General features: G+C 36.4%; 1 protein-coding gene across 1 annotated transcript in view; it reads right to left on the reverse strand.

Moving 5' to 3' along the window:
- Window positions 1-22,614, reverse strand: part of LOC121389383 (probable G-protein coupled receptor CG31760) — a 93,974-nt gene that overhangs the window by 2,484 nt on the left and 68,876 nt on the right. Inside the window, exons 6-12 of the mRNA XM_041520985.1 lie at window positions 19,452-19,520; window positions 16,801-16,910; window positions 13,900-14,045; window positions 10,616-10,684; window positions 9,509-9,647; window positions 8,799-8,910; window positions 5,055-5,252 (exon numbers count right to left, since the gene is read on the reverse strand). Of these exons, the coding sequence (XP_041376919.1) occupies window positions 5,055-5,252; window positions 8,799-8,910; window positions 9,509-9,647; window positions 10,616-10,684; window positions 13,900-14,045; window positions 16,801-16,910; window positions 19,452-19,520 (843 nt within the window). The remainder of the gene's footprint in view (window positions 1-5,054; window positions 5,253-8,798; window positions 8,911-9,508; window positions 9,648-10,615; window positions 10,685-13,899; window positions 14,046-16,800; window positions 16,911-19,451; window positions 19,521-22,614) is intronic.

The raw sequence follows: 22,614 nt of genomic DNA on the forward strand, positions 1-22,614 counted from the left end.
CTTAAGATTTCAATTTTAATTCATTATCTAACTTATCAGGGTAGATTTTCCATTTTATATGTAATGTTAATGATCATGTTAGATTTACAATTTGCTATTTGTATATATTTTTTTTAAATATACCGGGTATGTCAATAACCTTACTGTATGTTTCCTGTCCATGATAGGAATAGTTCTAGGAAAATGTTACTTACGATTTCAATAGGCTGGACTTCATAGTGCCAAAACCGGCCTCGGTGGCGTCGTGGCATGCCATCGGTCTACAGGCTGGTAGGTACTGGGTTCGGATCCCAGTCGAGGCATGGAATGTTTAATCCAGATACCGACTCCAAACCCTGAGTGAGTGCTCCGCAAGGCTCAATGGGTGGGTGTAAACCACTTGCACCGACCAGTGATCCATAACTGGTTCAACAAAGGCCATGGTTTGTGCTATCCTGCCTGTGGGAAGCGCAAATAAAAGATCCCTTGCTGCTAATCGGAAAAGTAGCCCATGTAGTGGCGACAGCGGGTTTCTTCTCAAAATCTGTGTGGTCCTTAACCATATGTCTGACGCCATATAACCGTAAATAAAATGTGTTGAGTGCGTCGTTAAATAAAAACATTTTTTTCTTTCATAGTGCCTAACTACCGAGGGTATGGTATATTAATTTACTTATTTGTTAGCTAATATATATTTCAGCTAAGTAAACACCTTCTTATGTAGACATTAACAGTTGAATGTGTATATGATGGATTAATCCATTATCTAAATGATCAGGATAGATTTTCAAATTATAGAAAATTATTATTATTATTATTATTATTATTATTATTATTAAAAAAATAAAATAAAATATATGTGAATAACCTTACTGTACTGTTGGGGGTCCACATCATTAATCCATTTTGAACAACCCCAAGTTGATATGTTGTAAAATTTCGATGTCGATCAACCGTTTGTTCATGAATATTCAATAGACGCTCAGTAGTTGACGACGCTTTGTCTCTACGATCTAGTCTCTCCATTTCTGCATACGCGCATTTTAATGTACGATCGATTTGAAGAAATAATGTTTTAACTTGTTCACTTTATTGTGAAAATCAACCAACACAGTCCTGTTGTGAAGAGATTCAATGCATGCCGTAGTCTAATGTTGACATTCTTCGGCTACTACCGTAAACCGAGCTATTGTTTTTTCAAGAGTGACGCGGGTCACATGACGTCACGAAAACTCTTATGCAATGAATCTGCCAAGTAGACGAGACTGTGACAATGACAGCGGTGTAAAATTGTTCTTTATTTATTGCACGCCAGTTAATATCGTGCCCATAGTGCAAGATGGAGGTCGTGTATAAGTTCCCCTAGATGTATACACATATTTTGAATGTCTAATTGTCTTTTCCGCTATTGTGCACTTTGTTTTTGGGAAGGTTTTCTTAATTCAACAAAAGTATTTTGATGTCAGGGTTCAATCGTCTGCAGATTCCTTATAAACAAGTGATATGTAAATAGACAGGTTTATGGGGTAGACCGGTTTATGGGGTAGCCTGGTTCACAGTTTTTTCACGATATATAGAGGGTTGAGGATATTTCGTATTGTTGTTTTGTGTTTTAATACGATTCTAAAGTCAATGAGTGATGTGTGAAAACAATTAGTGAAATTCGAAAAAAAAAAAAATTGACATACAAATCGTATTCGATAAAACACCAAGGAGTGGTCTATTTATTATATACATCTTTCCTAATTTGGCCATCGGTCTACAGGCTGGTAGGTACTGGGTTCGGATCCCAATCGAGGCATGGGATTTTTAATTCAGATACCTACTCCAAACTGAGTGAGTACTCCGCAAGGCTCAATGGGTAGGTGTAAACCACTTGCACCGACCAGTGTTCCATAACTGGTTCAACAAAGGCCATGGTTTGTGCTATCCGGCCTGTGGGAAGCGCAACTAAACGATCCTTTGCTGCCTGTCGTAAAAGAGTAGCCTATGTGGCGACAGCGGGTTTCCTCTAAAAAAAACAGTGTCAGAATGACCATATGTTTGACGTCCAATAGCTGATGATAAGATAAAAAATCAATGTGCTCTAGTGGCGTCGTTAAATAAAACAAACTTTACTTTACTTTACTTTACTTTACTTTCCTAATTTTTGACAATATCTTTCTCTTTTTGTTATATATTTCGCTTGTGCGATCGAAAACATGTGCCATGTTCCGGTGGAGCTTTTTCAGAAAATTTACTTAACCATGAACTTTTAAAAAGAAATTTCAATAAAAATTTGCATTTATTTAATGACAGTTAAATTGATAATTATTTAATAATACAAAAACAAAAACCCAAACAAAACATTAATCAAAGTAAATCAGCTACAGGACATTGTGTCACCATTATTCGACTTCGTGCACAATCACTTTTTAGATATTTACCCTAATTGCACTTTTTTAAATCACATTGTTATTATTTTTCAGATACAATCAGCAAACTAAACAACGACGAAGTGATACTGATCTCAATAACTAGATCGTAATAATTTATAAGGGAGATAACCGAAGCATAAACATATTCACAAAAAATATTTTATATACATTCACTGTCATACGATCAAAGCGCCTAGATCCCGCTCCTTTTGTGCAATGTTACTACGAATGATTTTTTTACGACTTTGACAGCAGTCATTGTTTGAGTATTGTGTTAGTTTCTCAAAATGTAATATTTACTTATATATTAACTTTGATGTGGAAAACAAACATACTAAAAACATTTTTTATACAGCTAACAGAATTCATCAAGGAATTGGTTTATAATAATCATAAAACATAATTGTAATCAAATCATACATTTATTTCCTCCCTTTCTGTTTTCGCCCGACCACTAGGGTACAATTAAAAGTGTTCTGTTCATGACTGGACTGTCAAATCACAGTTAAAAGACTTCCTAACGACTGTCGTAATTTTTACGACTGTCGCAATTAATTAAAAACACAAACGCATAAACACTCCACCGCTGAACAACAAAATCTTTGTAATTAACTAATGGATTTGGTTTCCTGTTTGCTAATAATTTTACTTCCTTATTATAACATAGAATTAGACATCTTTTATTCCTGTTGCTATACAATCATATAAACATGTTGTTCTAGTACAGTTAGACAAAGGTCCCTTCCTTCTAAGAATAGCCTTTATAACAACGGTTTTCGCAATACAAACAGAAAATATTGATTTTAATAGTAAACATATTAAGAAAATACACTTTAGTAATTGTCTAATGTAGCATTACTTCGTGAACTTCACGAATCGATTCTTTGTTTTGATTGGCCCGTGACTTCGTTCTCGCTTGTATATAAGCTTTAAAAAATGTTGAGAAAACAGCGTACAGTAAAATATTTTAAATGCTGCGAATAGTAAAACGTTTCAAATACAGTCAGTACTAAGCTAGTTTGATGTCATCTCGTACACACCGGAGGCGGGCCCGTCCGGACCGCTATATCAATTAAGACGATTGGCCTAGTCTGACACTCTCGTCTTTAGAGGATCCGTTTTCTCTTATCTATATTTCCGTACCTTTCACTTCTAGCGTTCTAGCGTTCTAGCGTTCTAGCCAGTGCCCCACAACTGGTATATCATAGGCCGCAGTATATGTTATTTTGTCTGTGGTGTAGTGCATATAAACCATCAATTGTTACTAATGGGAAACGACTATATATCAAAATTACCAAATGTTTGACATCCAATAGCCGATGATTAATAAATCAATGTGCTCTAGTGGTATCGTTAAACAAAACAAACTTTAACTGTTAACTTCCACATCGACTGACTCGGGGGTTTTCTTGACGGGATGAACCCATCTCGTCCCTATCAGCTATGCACTTAACGGCCTTAACGAGGTCACAAACATTTAGGCTTTCGTTCAAAATATTGTCACATTGTTAATAAAGATAGTCCGAATCTCTCTTCGTTCTCATATTTACTTTTGGATTGTCATTAAAAAAAAATGCTCCAAATTATAACAATTCGGCAAAGCGGTCATTTTTTTTCTTTTGTCAGTTAATGTTTACTGAGATGTTTTTTTCACTACCTGTTATTTCAACTTATCATAACCCACCAAAACAGCATCCTCACCCCTTTCGTTGTACCCACAACGAGCGAGTTTGAACCGTAATTGGATTGATTGATTGATTGATGGATGGATGGATGGATTGGAACATTTTGAATACAGTCCGTGCTATGTTTTGATTCGCTCGTGACATAGCACTCTGGTGTATATCATATTTAAGATATTATTATTATTTTTTTTTTTAAGTTTTCAAAATTTAAAATGTTTTGAATCCAGGCAGCCAATACTAAAACAAAACCCTCCAAAAAACCCCACTATTATATTTGACTGTAACACAGTATATATATATATATATATATATATATATATATATATATATATATATATATATATATATATATATATATATATATATCACTACTTTGTTAGATTGTAACACAGTACTAACTTGTATATCAACACTTTGGTAGATTGTGACACAGTACTAACTTGTATATGAACACTTTGTTAGACTGTGACAAAGTCCTAACGTGTATATCAACACTTTGTTAGATCGTGACAAAGTACTAACATGTATGTCAACAATTCGTTAGATCGTGACACTCTACTCACTTGTATATCAATACTTTATTAGCTCGTGACACACTACTCACTTGTACATCAATACTGTGTTAGCGTGTGACGCACTACTCACTTGTACATCAATACTTTGTTAGACCATGACGCATTACTCACTTGTACATCAATACTTTGTTAGACCATGACGCATTACTCACTTGTACATCAATACTTTGTTAGCGTGTGACGCACTACTCACTTGTACATCAATACTTTGCTAGACCATGACGCACTACTCACTTGTACATCAATACTTTGTTAGACCATGACGCACTACTCACTTGAACATCAATACTGTGCTAGACCATGACACACTACTCACTTGTATATCAATACTTTGTTAGACCATGACACACTACTCACTTGTATATCAATACTTTGTTAGACCTTGACAAACTACTCACTTGTATATCTTTTTCTAAAAAGCTCTCACACTCGGCGTCGTCGGCGTGGTCGCCGTAGCAGTTGTCGACGTTGCTCAGCGTGGACATGTTGGCACCCATCGTGTACTTGGAGCCGCGGCTCAGCATCGTTGACTGCTGCTGCTGCTGCTGCTGAGTCGGGGGGTGGTCCTTGCCGCGGTATTTAAAAACTACGTAAAACTGGCAGATAGAGAGAAATTGTTTTATTTAGTGATGCGGTATTTTAAAACTACGTAAAACTGGCAGATAAAGAGAAATTGCGGTATTTTAAAACTACGTAAAACTGGCAGATAGAGAGAAATTGTTTTATTTAGTGATGCGGTATTTTAAAACTACGTAAAACTGGCAGATAAAGAGAAATTGCGGTATTTTAAAACTACGTAAAACTGGCAGATAGAGAGAAATTGTTTTCTTTAGTGATGCGGTATTTTAAAACTACGTAAAACTGGCAGATAGAGAGAAATTGCGGTATTTTAAAACTACGTAAAACTGGCAGATCGAGAGAAATTGTTTTATTTAGTGATGCGGTATTTTAAAACTACGTAAAACTGGCAGATAGAGAGAAATTGTTTTCTTTAGTGCCACGGTATTTTAAAAGTACGTAAAACTGGCAGATAGAGAGAAATTGTTTTCTTTAGTGATGCGGTATTTTAAAACTACGTAAAACTGGCAGATAGAGAGAAATTGCGGTATTTTAAAACTACGTAAAACTGGCAGATAGAGAGAAATTGTTTTCTTTAGTGCCACGGTATTTTAAAACTACGTAAAACTGGCAGATAGAGAGAAATTGTTTTCTTTAGTGATGCGGTATTTTAAAACTACGTAAAACTGGCAGACAGAGAGAAATTGCGGTATTTTAAAACTACGTAAAACTGGCAGATAGAGAGAAATTGTTTTCTTTAGTGATGCGGTATTTTAAAACTACGTAAAACTGGCAGATAGAGAGAAATTGCGGTATTTTAAAACTACGTAAAACTGGCAGATAGAGAGAAATTGTTTTATTTAGTGATGCGGTATTTTAAAACTACGTAAAACTGGCAGATAGAGAGAAATTGTTTTCTTTAGTGCCACGGTATTTTAAAACTACGTAAAACTGGCAGATAGAGAGAAATTGTTTTCTTTGGTGATGCGGTATTTTAAAACTACGTAAAACTGGCAGATAGAGAGAAATTGCGGTATTTTAAAACTACGTAAAACTGGCAGATAGAGAGAAATTGTTTTCTTTAGTGCCACGGTATTTTAAAACTACGTAAAACTTAGAGAGAAAGTGATGCGGTATTTTAAAACTACGTAAAACTGGCAGATAGAGAGAAATTGCGGTATTTTAAAACTACGTAAAACTGGCAGATAGAGAGAAATTGTTTTCTTTAGTGCCACGGTATTTTAAAACTACGTAAAACTGGCAGATAGAGAGAAATTGTTTTCTTTAGTGATGCGGTATTTTAAAACTACGTAAAACTGGCAGACAAAGAGAAATTGCGGTATTTTAAAACTACGTAAAACTGGCAGATAGAGAGAAATTGTTTTCTTTAGTGCCACGGTATTTTAAAACTACGTAAAACTGGCAGATAGAGAGAAATTGTTTTCTTTAGTGATGCGGTATTTTAAAACTACGTAAAACTGGCAGATAGAGAGAAATTGCAAAACTACCTGGCAGATAGAGAGAAATTGTTTTATTTAGTGATGCGGTATTTTAAAACACGTAAAACTGGCAGAGAGAGAAATTGCGGTATTTTAAAACTACGTAAAACTGGCAGATAGAGAGAAATTTTTTCTTTAGTGCCACGGTATTTTAAAACTACGTAAAACTGGCAGATAGAGAGAAATTGTTTTCTTTAGTGATGCGGTAAAAAAAAAACTGGCAGATAGAGAGAAATTGCGGTATTTTAAAACTACGTAAAACTGGCAGATAGAGAGAAATTGTTTTATTTAGTGATGCGGTATTTTAAAACTACGTAAAACTGGCAGATAGAGAGAAATTGCGGTATTTTAAAACTAAAAACTGGCAGATAGAGAGAAAGTGTTTTCTTTATGCTCTGCCCACGGTATTTTAAAACTACGTAAAACTGGCAGATAGAGAGAAATTGTTTTCTTTAGTGATGCGGTATTTTAAAACTACGTGGCAGACAGAGAGAAATGCGGTATTTTAAAACTACGTAAAACTGGCAGATAGAGAGAAATTGTTTTCTTTAGTGATGCGGTATTTTAAAACTACACTGGCTAGAGAGAAATTGCGGTATTTTAAAACTACGTAAAACTGGCAGATAGAGAGAAATTGTTTTATTTAGTGATGCGGTATTTTAAAACTACGTAAAACTGGCAGATAGAGAGAAATTGTTTTCTTTAGTGCCACGGTATTTTAAAACTACGTAAAACTGGCAGATAGAGAGAAATTGTTTTCTTTAGTGATGCGGTATTTTAAAACTACGTAAAACTGGCAGATAGAGAGAAATTGCGGTATTTTAAAACTACGTAAAACTGGCAGATAGAGAAAAATTGTTTTCTTTAGTGATGCGGTATTTTAAAACTACGTAAAACTGGCAGATAGAGAGAAATTGTTTTCTTTAGTGCCACGGTATTTTAAAAGTACGTAAAACTGGCAGATAGAGAGAAATTGTTTTCTTTAGTGATGCGGTATTTTAAAACTACGTAAAACTGGCAGATAGAGAGAAATTGCGGTATTTTAAAACTACGTAAAACTGGCAGATAGAGAGAAATTGTTTTCTTTAGTGATGCGGTATTTTAAAACTACGTAAAACTGGCAGATAGAGAGAAATTGCGGTATTTTAAAACTACGTAAAACTGGCAGATAGAGAGAAATTGTTTTATTTAGTGATGCGGTATTTTAAAACTACGTAAAACTGGCAGATAGAGAGAAATTGTTTTCTTTAGTGCCACGGTATTTTAAAACTACGTAAAACTGGCAGATAGAGAGAAATTGTTTTCTTTGGTGATGCGGTATTTTAAAACTACGTAAAACTGGCAGATAGAGAGAAATTGCGGTATTTTAAAACTACGTAAAACTGGCAGATAGAGAGAAATTGTTTCCTTTAGTGATGCGGTATTTTAAAACTACGTAAAACTGGCAGATAGAGAGAAATTGCGGTATTTTAAAACTACGTAAAACTGGCAGATAGAGAGAAATTGTTTTCTTTAGTGCCACGGTATTTTAAAACTACGTAAAACTGGCAGATAGAGAGAAATTGTTTTCTTTAGTGATGCGGTATTTTAAAACTACGTAAAACTGGCAGACAGAGAGAAATTGCGGTATTTTAAAACTACGTAAAACTGGCAGATAGAGAGAAATTGTTTTCTTTAGTGATGCGGTATTTTAAAATTACGTACAATTGAAAAAAACAACAACCCCAAAACAACAATAAAACAACGAAGAAAACAAACAAAACAAAACAAAATTTAGTTTTGTGCTACGGTAATTTAAAGCTATGTAAACTTGAAGAAAAAAAGAGAAGAAAACCCAATCCAGAATTGCATTTTAGACTAGATAAAGATGAAATTTGAAAAAAACCCAACCCTGAAACATTAAAAAAATAATATGACAAAAGTGTTTTATTTTATGCTCTCCCATATCATTTAATATATCAACTCAAAATGTATGAAAATGTCCACATACACTGTATGAACCAATTTAGACAGTGAGACTAAGAAGAAAGTAAAGTTGGACGTGCTATGCTGACTGAACGCGCCGCTAGTAGACATGTAGCTTACCTTACTTCCGAACAGAAAGGCCAGCGTCACAGTTGTTGTCAACTGTGTGTGAATAAATAACACCAGGTACAACAGATCGGGATTTGTTGGAAAAGGACTTTTTAAAAATATCCTGCAAAGAAAGGGCAAAGGTAACTGGCAAACATTAAACATATTGAGAATGCAAAACATACTAGTAGATATCTTAAAGTAGCAGCTTGAAAGACTAGCTTTACTGGTAAAGATTTGCAGTGTATCTTACAATGTCAGCTTGAAAGACTAGCATTGAGAAACCGTTTGGTGTTTCTTGAAATATCATCTTGAAAGTCGAGATATATTGCAATAAATATATCAAAAGCAAGAAATCTTATTTTTTTCTCGCGAATTTCTAATAGAGGCTATATGGGGCATACACATCAGCATGCAACTAAAGCTATTTTAAGGTGGTACGCCTTGTCTAACAATATTTTTGGGCAAATAAATGATCGTGTAGACAACACTTTACATTGACATATTGAAGAAGAAACTCGATGTATATCACAACTTACACTGACGCATTGAGGAAGAGAGAAGAAACTCGATGTATATCACAACTTACACTGACACATTGAGTAAGAGAGAAGAAACTCGATGTATATCACAACTTACACTGACACATTGAGTAAGAGAGAAGAAACTCGATGTATATCACAACTTACATTGACACATTAAGAAAGAGAGAAGAAACTTACATTGACACATTGAGGAAGAGGGAGAGTAGAAACTCATTGTATATCGCCCAGCTAATAAACCTGCTCTCGTTGAATTCTGACGGGGCTTTCCTCACTACAATACAAAGGCGAACTCCCCACAGAAGAAATAAAAGTTCAACTGAAAGAAAAACAAATGTTTTATTCGCAATGTTATAGGATTTTGTGACATTTCTAACAAGGAAAGGAAATAAAGTTACGTATTGTATTATCCAGTATATACAACTGAAATCGTTTTTCTAAATCCATTGACAGGTTTTTCAAAGTCACATCGTTATCAAGATGATGGGAGAAATACTTCCGTCAAACACATATGTTAGGGTCAGACAACCAACTGTCACAACGAAGTTGGCCAACTCGTCGATCCCACTTCTACGACTGTCCATGCCAGTTGCTAGTCTGAGCGTTCGTGCAACTCAATTCTCGTCGTGTACAACTCACAACGACCAATTAGTTGTTAATATGAGCGCACCTGTCTTAAGTCGGGAGTGGGAATAATTAGAACGCAACCGTTGAGTTGGGCAATTCCGTCTTGACAGTTGACAGTACGAGCCTAGCATAAGTTCCTTGCTTGAAATATTCTATTAACACTCGTTGGCATATTCTGACGTCCCTGCTTGAAATATTCTATTAACACTGGTCGGCATATTCTGACGTTCCTTTGTTTACGTAAAAGGTTGATGCAAAAACACTGCAAGGTGCTTTTTCTAGTGGAGAGCTAATCGTCACCATGATACATTATTCAAATTAAGGTCCAAACACGCTGTCCTGGGCACACGCTTCATCTATCTGGGATATCTGTCCAGGACAGACGTCAATGATTAGTTGGTAGTTCTTAGTGAGAGAGAAGTCTTACATACCATCTGGGTGAAACTCAGTGCCTGGATCCGAACCCAGTAGCTACTTACGTTTAATCCTGTGGCTTTATGGGAACTGTATTAACGTGTTCATGTCCCTAGGGTTCAGGCACACCTACCCCGGATTCAATCTCTGACTTCGCCAGTGGTTGATTATGTGGCTTAATCAGTGCGCTGCGAAAGGCTAGTTCAAGATATAATAATAATAGAAGTGAAGCTATCGAGCACTTACCAATAACAGCGGAATGGTCCCACCAGTCTGACGAGCACTGGAAGGCCTTTAGACCGCTCACATCTTTACCTGTGAAAAGAGAACAAAACACAGGTGTAATATTTGAAAACACAAATTGTCAATTGGCCAGATTCGATCTTAATTAACCGCTCAACCATCGGGACATCCACAAACATGGAAACCTAATTAAATGTTGGTTAAGAATGTGTGGTGTCAAACACTCGGTGCGAAGCTAATGTAACAGTTTGGTATTAATATAGAGCAATTTTTTAAATTAGATAATAGACTTTTATCACTGGAAGTTTGCGAGTTGAGATACATACATTGTATGTGAATTTAAAAAATAATAATAATAAACACTTCTAATTATTACCATACATCAGTCAAATTTTTTTTTTTTTTTTTTTTTTATCACAAATCCATTTAGCGATTAGTGTAGCTGATAAATAGCATCACTACAGGCCAATGGGAACCAAAAAATGCACTACTCTTTAAATATTATAAAGATAAAATCTGGTTTTGTACCCCCACTTCAAGTATGTTCACTCTATACAGCGAGAATAACACTTTATGTAGTGAGAATAACATTTTATGCAGTGAGAATAACACTTTATGCAGTGAGAATAACATTTTATGCAGTGAGAATAACACTTTATGTAGTGAGAATAACACTTTATGCAGTGAGAATAACATTTTATGTAGTGAGAATAACACTTTATGCGGTGATAATAACATTTTATGCAGTTCGAATAACACTTTATGTAGTGAGAATAACACTCTATGCAGCGGAAATAACACTTTATGCAGTAAGAATAACACTTTATGCAGCGAGAATAACACTTTATGCAGTGAGAATAACACGCTAGTCAGAGAGAATAACACTTTATGCAGTGAGAATAACACTTTTTACAGCGAGAATAACACTTTTTACAGCGAGAATAACACTTTATGCAGTGATAATAACACTTTTTACAGTGAGAATAACACTTTTTACAGTGAGAATAACACTGAGAATAACACTTTATGCAGTGAGAATAACACTTTATGCAGTGAGAATAACACGTTAGTCAGTGAGAATAACACTTTATGCAGTGATAATAACACTTTTTACAGTGAGAAAAACACTGTGCAGTGAGAATAACACTTTATGCAGTGAGAATAACACTTTATGCAATGAGAATAACACTATGCAGTGAGAATAACACTTTTTACAGTGAGAATAACACTTTATGCAGTGAGAATAACATTTTATGCAGTAAGAATAACACTTTATGTAGTGAGAATAACACTTTATGCAGTGATAATAACACTTTTTACAGTGAGAATAACACTGTATGCAGTGAGAATAACATTTTATGTAGTGAGAATAACACTTTATGTAGAGAGAATAACACTTTATGCAGTGAGAATAACACTTTATGCAGTGCGAGTAACACTTTATGTAGTGAGAATAACACTCTATGCAGCGGGAATAACACTTTATGCAGTGAGAATAACACTTTATGCAGTGAGAATAACACATTTTACAGCGAGAATAACACTTTATGCAGTGATAAAACACTTTTTACAGTGAGAATAACACTTTTTACAGTTAGAATAACACTTTGTGCAGCGAGAATAACACTTTACGCAGTGAGAATAACACGTTAGTAAGTGAGAATAACACTTTATGCAGCGAGAATAACACTTTTTACAGCGAGAATAACACTTTTTACAGCGAGAATAACACTTTATGCAGTGATAATAACACTTTTTACAGTGAGAATAACACTTTTTACAGTGAGAATAACACTGAGAATAACACTTTATGCAGTGAGAATAACACTTTATGCAGTGAGAATAACACGTTAGTCAGTGAGAATAACACTTTATGCAGTGATAATAACACTTTTTACAGTGAGAAAAACACTGTGCAGTGAGAATAACACTTTATGCAGTGAGAATAACACTTTATGCAATGAGAATAACACTATGCAGTGAGAATAACACTTTTTACAGTGAGAATAACACTTTATGCAGTGAGAATAACACGTTAGTAAGTGAGAATAACACTTTATGCAGCGAGAATAACACTTTATGCAGTGAGAATAACACGCTAGTCAGTGAGAATAACACTTTATGCAGTGAGAATAACACTTTTTACAGCGAGAATAACACTTTTTACAGCGAGAATAACACTTTATGCAGTGATAATAACACTTTTTACAGTGAGAATAACACTTTTTACAGTGAGAATAACACTGAGAATAACACTTTATGCAGTGAGAATAACACTTTATGCAGTGAGAATAACACGTTAGTCAGTGAGAATAACACTTTATGCAGTGATAATAACACTTTTTACAGTGAGAAAAACACTGTGCAGTGAGAATAACACTTTATGCAGTGAGAATAACACTTTATGCAATGAGAATAACACTATGCAGTGAGAATAACACTTTTTACAGTGAGAATAACACTTTATGCAGTGAGAATAACATTTTATGCAGTAAGAATAACACTTTATGTAGTGAGAATAACACTTTATGCAGTGATAATAACACTTTTTACAGTGAGAATAACACTGTATGCAGTGAGAATAACATTTTATGTAGTGAGAATAACACTTTATGTAGAGAGAATAACACTTTATGCAGTGAGAATAACACTTTATGCAGTGCGAATAACACTTTATGTAGTGAGAATAACACTCTATGCAGCGGGAATAACACTTTATGCAGTGAGAATAACACTTTATGCAGTGAGAATAACACATTTTACAGCGAGAATAACACTTTATGCAGTGATAATAACACTTTTTACAGTGAGAATAACACTTTTTACAGTTAGAATAACACTTTATGCAGCGAGAATAACACTTTATGCAGTGAGAATAACACGTTAGTAAGTGAGAATAACACTTTATGCAGTGAGAATAACACTTTTTACAGTGAGAATAATACTTTTTACAGTGAGAATAACAATATGCTGTGAGAATAACACTTTATGCAGTGAGAATAACACTTTTTACAGTGAGAATAACACTTGTTTACAGTGAGAATAACACTTGTTTACAGTTAGAATAACACTTTATGCAGTGAGAATGACACTTTTTGAAGTAGTAATAATGAATACAAATTTCAGCAGTTACTTATAGAACTATTATTTTGCTAATATTTTCAAATATTTCACTAAATTTATATAATAATCTTCATTATAATTTATGATAGAAAAAGTAGATGAAGTGACACGCAAATGATAAATATCAACATGAGCAGGTGGATAGATGTATTCTGCTCTGTTACCTTGAACTATTCTTGGAGGTGCAACGATGGTGCGTGATATAAGGTAGGCAGCGAACACAAACACTATAGCTGACAGCCGTTTTATCAAGTCGCCGTCAGATATCTTCACTCTCTGCGCCGACCGCACTCGGAAAACTACCGATATCCTGAAAATGTTGAAGAGTATATATATATATATATATATATATATATATATATATATATATATACATACACAGCTATTGAGTGTGGATTTTCACAGTTCAAGTTATTAAAAAAAATAGGGCCACTTGTCGTTGAATATAACAACATTGATACTGTAAATACGAAAACCCATTTAAGGCAACAGACTACCATTACTATTTGTCGTGTCGTTACTTGTTGTAGCAGCTTAATATAAAGTAAATAAAGTTAGTTTTGTTTAACGACACCACTGGAACACATTGATTAATTAATCATCGGCTATTGGACGTCAACAATTTAGACACGTCAGAGAAAAGCCGCTACATTTTTCCTAATGCAGCAAGGGATCTTATACATGTATATGCACCATCTCACAGATAGGATAGCACATACCACGGCCTTTGATATACCAGTCGTGATGCACTGGCTGGAACAAGAAATAGCCAAATGGGCCCACCAAAGGGGATCGATCCCAAACCGACCGCACATTAAGTGAGCGCTTTACCACTGGGATACGTCCCGTCCCAAGCTTAATATAGTTCCTCATAAAAAATACTACAAAATTCTAATATGCTTTTTGAAATCTTTCTTTGACCTCTGTAGTAGTTAAGTAGCCCATTGGTTTGAAGTTACTTGTTATATGTAGTACTAACTGATCACAACTGTGTAAGTGATATCGTGACACTTGTATAACAGCAACACGTGGAGGTGTTCAGGCATGAGAGCTGTTAACTGAAAAATTTCGTGATCGACTTGATGATTTTTTTTTTACATGATACTTATTAGTTCAGAGCACTCCCTAAAATTAGTAGTCACATGACCCTCTCGATAGAGTTGTATTTTTCACAGAATATATTCTCACATAGAAATTGTATTGAAATGCATGGAGTAATTAATGGTGGTGTGCAACCTAAAGCTGTCTGTCCGATGGAATATTCACTGCGCCTTTTACGAGAGATGGTGTAGTGCAACCTTAACGTATAATTCTAGTAGGACTCTATTTTTCGTAAATGTCTTAAAGGCGAAGACCCTAGTTTCAGCCTGTTTAAATGGTCACGGAGTTTAGTCAATCTAGAAACCTGTAACACATTTATATAAGGTTGCAACAGAGAGAAGCTAAAGTCTGTGATGTTTAAACAGGGAAATACTGTCAAAAATAACTAGAGCTTGTCTCATTAACCATTACTTCTTAGACGAACGTGCGTTCTTAAAAACTAGGGTATGTCGCTTTAACAATGACAGCAAACTGAGGAGTCTTTTCAATAGGATAATTCATTAACGTAACATTCGTCTTTATTGATGATCATTTCTCTTGGGTGTTTACCAAACCAAAAGTAATTTCCATAATGTTATCTTACTTAAGGACTTTAATTTGTGTTTTATTTTCTTGATTGTTTTCTGTATCTTACATTATGAATAAGCTATGCGTTTAATATCCGATATCTCACCTTAATCTACCGAGGCGGCTCTAGGATTTTGAGAAAAGGGGTGGATGAGAGTGTGTGTGTAGGTGTGTGCGTGTGTGTGTGTATGTACGTGTGTTTGTATGTGTGTGGATATGTGCGTGGATCTCTCTGTGTGTTTGTTTGTGTGAGTGTGGTGTGTGTGTAGGTGTGTGTGTATGTGTTTGTTTGTTTGTGTATGTGTATGTGTGTGTATGTGTATGTGTGGTGTGTGTTTGTTTGTGTGTGTGTGTGTGTATATCGATGTGTGTGTGTGGTGTGTGTTTGGTTGTTTGAGTGTGTGTGTGTGTGTGTGTGTGTTTGGTTGTTTGTGTGTGTGGATGTGTGTGTGTGGATGTGGGGATGTGTGTGGGGGGATGTGTGTGTGTGCATGTTTGTGTGCATGTGTGTGTTTGTGTTTGTGTGGATGTGTGTGTATGTATGTGTGTTTGGATGTGTGCATCTGTGTGTGTATGTGTGTGTGTGTGTGTATGTGTGTATGTATGTGTATGTGTGTGTGTGTGTGTGTGTGTGTGTGTGTGGATATGTGTGCGTGTATGTATGTGTGTTTGGATGTGTGCATCTGTGTGTGTGTGGATGCATGTGTCTATGTGTGTGTGTGTGGATGTATGTGTGTATGTAGGTGTGTGTATATGTGTATGCAGGTGTGTATATGTGTATGTGTGTGTCTGTGTGTGCGCGTGCGTCCGTGTGTGTGATACTGTGTGTTTGTGTGTATGTCTCTATTGGGGAGGGGGGGGGGGGGGAGGGGCGGGACGTAGCCCAGTGGTAAAGTGATCGTTTGATGCGCGGTCGGTCTAGGATCGATCCTTGTCAATTGACTATTTCTCGTTCTAGCCAGTGCACCATAACAAAGGCCGTGTTATGTTCTATTCTGTCTGTGGGATGGTGCATATAAAAGATCCTTTCCTTACCAAATATTTGATATCCAATAGTCGATGATTAATAATCAATATGTTCTAGTGGTATCGTTAAACAAAACAAACAAACTATTTGCGAGTGTTTCCAATGCAAAAAAAAGCGAAAAATTAAAGGTGCATTTTGTTTACTTAGCAGCTGAACTGGGAGTGTGTTAAACCCCTATCCCTCCATCGACCCGCCACTTGTCTATCACGGTATTAGCGGACATTGTTATTGCTTGGGGTGGGATCTCATTATTAGATACAACACTGCCTTGTTAATAACAGGCACATGCACTTCGTGATAATAAAAAAATACACAATTCTACAGACTGCTCGACAGTGTCAACATCGTGCGACGACAACAGCCTACTTACCTCCATGTTTTTAGTAGTAAGGCCCCATAGGATATTGAAAAACCAATTTGTCTAAACCAGAATTTCATACAACATGTTATAACGCTGGCCTCGAAATAACCAACAATAAGCTGAAAAAGAAACAAAGAAGATAGAAACAATATTGAAAATTTAAACTTGGCTATTAATCTACATGCAGTTATACTGAAGAACATAATAAATTCAAATATTAATACACTTTTCTTCAATTTATTACAAGTTATTCAGTTTGGATTCCAATAGTTTGTGTATTGTAAGATTATCGATAATTAACTGGATCGGGGCGGGACGTAGCCGAGTGGTACAGCGTTCGCTCGATGCGCGGTAGGTGTGGGATCGATCCCCGTCGGTGGACCTATTTAGCTATTTCTCATTCCAGCCAGTGCACCACGACTGGTATATCAACGACCGTGGTATGTACTACCCTGTCTGTGGGATGGTGCATATAAAAGATCACTTGCTGCTAATCGAAAAGAGTAGCCCATGAAGTGGCGACAGCGGGTTTCCTTTCTCAATATCTGTGTCTAATGTTACATATTAAAGCTATTTTCCCCTTTAGAAAATCAGTATCTGTATAAACAAGGTATTTGTTAATGTTCTGATGTTTGTAACAGATTAAAGGCATATTGTCACAGACCATTGACCTATTTAATGGTCTATCAAAGTATTACCTGAATAAAAATATTTTGATTTGTCCCTTAATGTACTTTATTCCACCATCTTCATAACCACCATACTCAATTTATTAATGACATTTTGTAAAAATAATTGGATTATGGCAATGGTCCATAATTCAAAAACTAAAATTATCGAGAGGGTTGACATGGATTTCACTCCATCATGGTTCAGTTAAGGTGATACAATAGCTAGATTTGGTTTCCAACAATTAATGCAATTTTTTTTGTTATTATCCATTTTTAGATAAATAAGGTCCTTAAATCCGTGACAGTATGCCTTTAAACTCGATTTTACCTGTACGTAATTCTGTACGTACGAAAATCTATACAGTACGAAGTACAATTTAATGGATAATGACTGCTGCAAACACTATTACACGATCACATTGTACACAGAGATACTGATACTCTAAACACGCAAATAATTAATTGAATATATAATTGTAGTCGCCAGTGGCATGACATAGCCCAGTTGTAAAGCGCTCGCTTGATGCGCGGTCGGTGTGGGATCGATCCCCGTCTATGTGGGCTATTTCTCGTTCCAGCCAGTGCTCAACGACTGGTATATCAAAGGCCGTGGTATGTGCTATCTTGTCTGTGGGAAAGTGCATATAAAAGATCCTTTGCTGCATTAGGGAGGATGTAGCGGGTTTCCTCTGACGACTATGAATCAGAATTAACAAATGTTTGACATCCAATAGCCGATGATTAATTAATAAATGTGCTTAAGTGGTGTCGTTAAACAAAACAAACTTCTTCTTTTTTTGTAGTCGCCAACTTTTTTTTCCACTAGCCGTCAGGTATGGCAATAGTAATTTACTAGTCCAACATTGAATATCACTAGCAATGAGAGTGGGGTACCATAATCTAGAAGCCCTGTCTTAGAGTATTCAATGTGTGTCTTGCTGTCCAAATGTGTGTAGGAGCCCAAACTGGTAAACAAGTATTAGGAATTAAATACAGTTTGAGCTACTACAAACAAGTACAGAAACACAACACATAGACCGGCCTCGGTGGCGTCGTGGTTAGGCCATCGGTCTACAGGCTGGCAGGTACTGGGTTCAGATCCCAGTCGAGGCATGGGATTTTTAATCCAGATACCGACTCCAAACCCTGAGTGAGTGCTCTGCAAGGCTCAATGGGTAGGTGTAAACCACTTGCACCGACCAGTGATCCATAACTGGTTCAACAAAGGCCATGGTTTGTGCCATCCTGCATGTGGGAAGCGCAATTAAAAGATCCCTTGCTGCCTGCCGTAAAAGAGTAGCATATGTGGCGACAGTGGGTTTCCTCTAAAAAATAGTGTCAGAATGACCATATGTTTGACGTCCAATAGCCGATGATAAGATAAAAAATTCAATGCGCTCTAGTGGCGTCGATAAATAAAACAAACTTAACTTTTACTTTACAACACATAGAAACAATGATATTCTAAACAAAGTCATGTATATGGTATGTAATTTTAGTCGTTAAAACGCTGTAGTATTTTAAAACAGCCTACAATGGTAGCAAACCCAGGTGCTGACGTCACTGAGAATATATTTTAACAAGTGACCACGTTAAGAAAATGAATACCCGTCTTAATACGGATTATTCCGACGCCATATAACCGTAAATAAATTGTGTTGAGTGCGTCGTTAAATAAACCATTTTCCTTTTTCCTTCCTAATACAGTTTAGTTTCAAGATATTTAGACAAACGTATACTGAACCTCACTTAAAACGCACCAGTCAAGATATTTAGACAAACGTATACTGAACCTCACTTAAAACGCACCAGTCAGAATATTATTGTAATTGTAAAATGGATATGAGAATAAACATAAAACATGTTACTTATTGTGTATAACTGGCTATACTATTGTAGGCAATACATAACACGAGTTAGGGTTATCGTGTGTGCTATGGCAACTCCACACATGCGAGTTCAGTATATATGGAATACTTGAATACTTACGGGACAATAAAGTAAAAAGGCTCCTAGTAAAATGATTCTGAGAAGAACTGGACTTGCAGCTTTAAGCACCTGAAAAAACAGTGTGAAATGAGTGTCGAAAAAAAGAATAGTTTGATGACATTCCGTACACAAGCATTGCTTAATCATAGGCGTGTAACTGATCGACATAATAACGTTTGGCGAGAATGTTACTTTACTGTCGTGAACTGCACTAGTATCTTAACATCACGGGACTGGACTGTGAACCACACAATTATGTTGCCGTAATATAAACGTACTTAACTGTGAATCCCAGTAGTACATTACCTTAATATCATGGCATTCGACTGTTAACCATAACAGTGTATTACTTCTATGTCACGGTATTGGACTGTGAACCAGACGAGCATGTTACCGTAGTGTCACAGTATTGGACTGCACACCATATGAGTATATTACCTTAGCATCACTGTATTGGACTGTGAACTACATGAAAATAGTACGAAATTGGACTGCGAACCTGATGAGTATATTACCTTAATGTCACGGTATTGGACTGTGAACCTGATGAGTATATTACCTTAATGTCACAGTATTGGACTGTGAACCTGATGAGTATATTACCTTAATGTCACGGTATTGGACTGTGAACCTGATGAGTATATTACCTTAATGTCACGGTATTGGACTGTGAACCTGATGAGTATATTACCTTAATGTCACGGTATTGGACTGTGAACCTGATGAGTATATTACCTTAATGTCACGGTATTGGACTGTGAACCTGATGAGTATATTACCTTAATGTCACGGTATTGGACTGTGAACCTGATGAGTATATTACCTTAATGTCACGGTATTGGACTGTGAACCTGATGAGTATAATACCTTAATGTCACGGTACTGGACTGCGAACCTGATGAGTATAATACCTTAATGTCACGGTATTGGACTGCGAACCTGATGAGTATATTACCTTAATGTCACGGTATTGGACTGCGAACCTGATGAGTATAATACCTTAATGTCACGGTATTGGACTGGGAACCTGATGAGTATATTACCTTAATGTCACGGCATTGGACTGTGAACCTGATGAGTATATTACCTTAATGTCACGGCATTGGACTGCGAACCTGATGAGTATATTACCTTAATGTCACGGTATTGGACTGCGAACCTGATGAGTATATTACCTTAATGTCACGGTATTGGACTGTGAACCTGATGAGTATATTACCTTAATGTCACGGTATTGGACTGTGAACCTGATGAGCTATATTACCTTAATGTCACGGTATTGGACTGTGAACCTGATGAGTATATTACCTTAATGTCACGGTATTGGACTGCGAACCTGATGAGTATATTACCTTAATGTCACGGTATTGGACTGTGAACCTGATGAGTATAATACCTTAATGTCACAGTATTGGAGTGTAAACCAAATGAATGTATTTACCGCAACGTCATGTTACTGGACTGTGAACCAGACGAGGATGGGTATACAACACACGGTTACCTCAACGTCACGGTATTGGACTGTGAACCAGACAAGTGTATTCACCTTAACGTCACGCTACTGGACAATGAACTAAACCATAACGTCACGATACTGGACTGTGAATGTCACGGGGATCCTGATAACACCCGTAACTGAATAAAACACGATTATCCAAATATCTCTGCTAACAGTATATCTATTAGATCTCTCTGTATCGAGCAGGCTACTACCCGAGTGGCCCGGCTCTAGGGGTAATCAGAGATAAGATCTGATATATATATATATATATATATATATATATATATATATATATATATGTGTGTAGCACGTTTAGTTCATTAGAAAACACAACAAAACACAATACACTTTGGAATCTGTATTAATTCTAACGCTGACAAATGTACTTGCCGCAGTAGTTAATTAACAACAACAATATAATAACAACCCAGAGCTAATCAATTAATTAATTAATCACTAGGTGTCTAGTTTACACAATATTCTAATCACTTCACCGTGATACAACACACACACGTGTGATAATTGAGAAACGCTGCCAGGGGAACTTAATTAATAAAGGAATTACAACTCTATTCCTAACTGGTTGATTTTTAATTAACCCTTAAATACTCAGTTAGTAACCTTGTAATACAGAATTAATACTGGTACATATCACAATAAAGACAATAACCTACAGTTTACCTAGGTCCTCTAGGATGACCGGCTAAGCTTTATCTTACCAAATACTCGTATAAAAATATTAGAACAGTGAAGCCTACAATTTACTTCGTCAGATTACCGGAGACACTGTCTAAAGAATATTGGTATAATACAGTATTAAAATATTTAAAGTCACATCAATCACATCAAGGTTATACAACAGAGCAGAAATATATATATAGTTACCAAGTCCGGTCTGAACTAATATATTTCAGTTGGACAACGTCCGTTCCCCTGGATACTTCCAATGTTTCTCCCTGATACATCTAAAATCCTATCTATTTTATTCAAAAATCTCAGACTAGTACGGAGACAGCGAATATCGGCTGGGGGCACAGCGCGGTACCTCACCTATCATGCGATATTTCCACAACTCCCAGAGACGGTATATTTTCTTAGATGGCCAGACAGACCGTCGCCAGGTCGCTAGAAATACCCCGGTCGTAAACCGAACTACCGGAGGTATTACGTAACCACTGTGCCCACCTGGTCTAAGTGCATAATGGGACGCAGGACTACCACCGTCGCGCGGGGGTATTACGTAACCAAGCTGCACACGGCCCTCTAAAACAATTAATATCGCCACAGACGAAAAGATAAGAGCATCTTCCGTCACAGTGAACCAAACGAGGGTGGGTATAAAACACTCGATTATCTTAACGTTAAGGGTACTGGACTGAGAACCAGACGAGGATGGGTATAAAACACTCAGTTACCTTAACGTCACGGTACTGGACTGTGAACCAGACGAGGATGGGTATAAAACACTCGGTTACCTTAACGTCACGGTACTGGACTATGAACCAGACGACGATGGGTATAAAACACTCGGTTACCTTAACGTCACGGTACTGGACTGTGAACCAGACGAGGATGGGTATAAAACACTCGGTTACCTTAACGTCACGGTACTGGACTCTGAACCAGACGAGGATGGGTATAAAACACTCGGTTACCTTAACG

Source organism: Gigantopelta aegis, chromosome 14, assembly GCF_016097555.1.
Source record: "Gigantopelta aegis isolate Gae_Host chromosome 14, Gae_host_genome, whole genome shotgun sequence".
Taxonomy (NCBI): domain Eukaryota; kingdom Metazoa; phylum Mollusca; class Gastropoda; order Neomphalida; family Peltospiridae; genus Gigantopelta; species Gigantopelta aegis.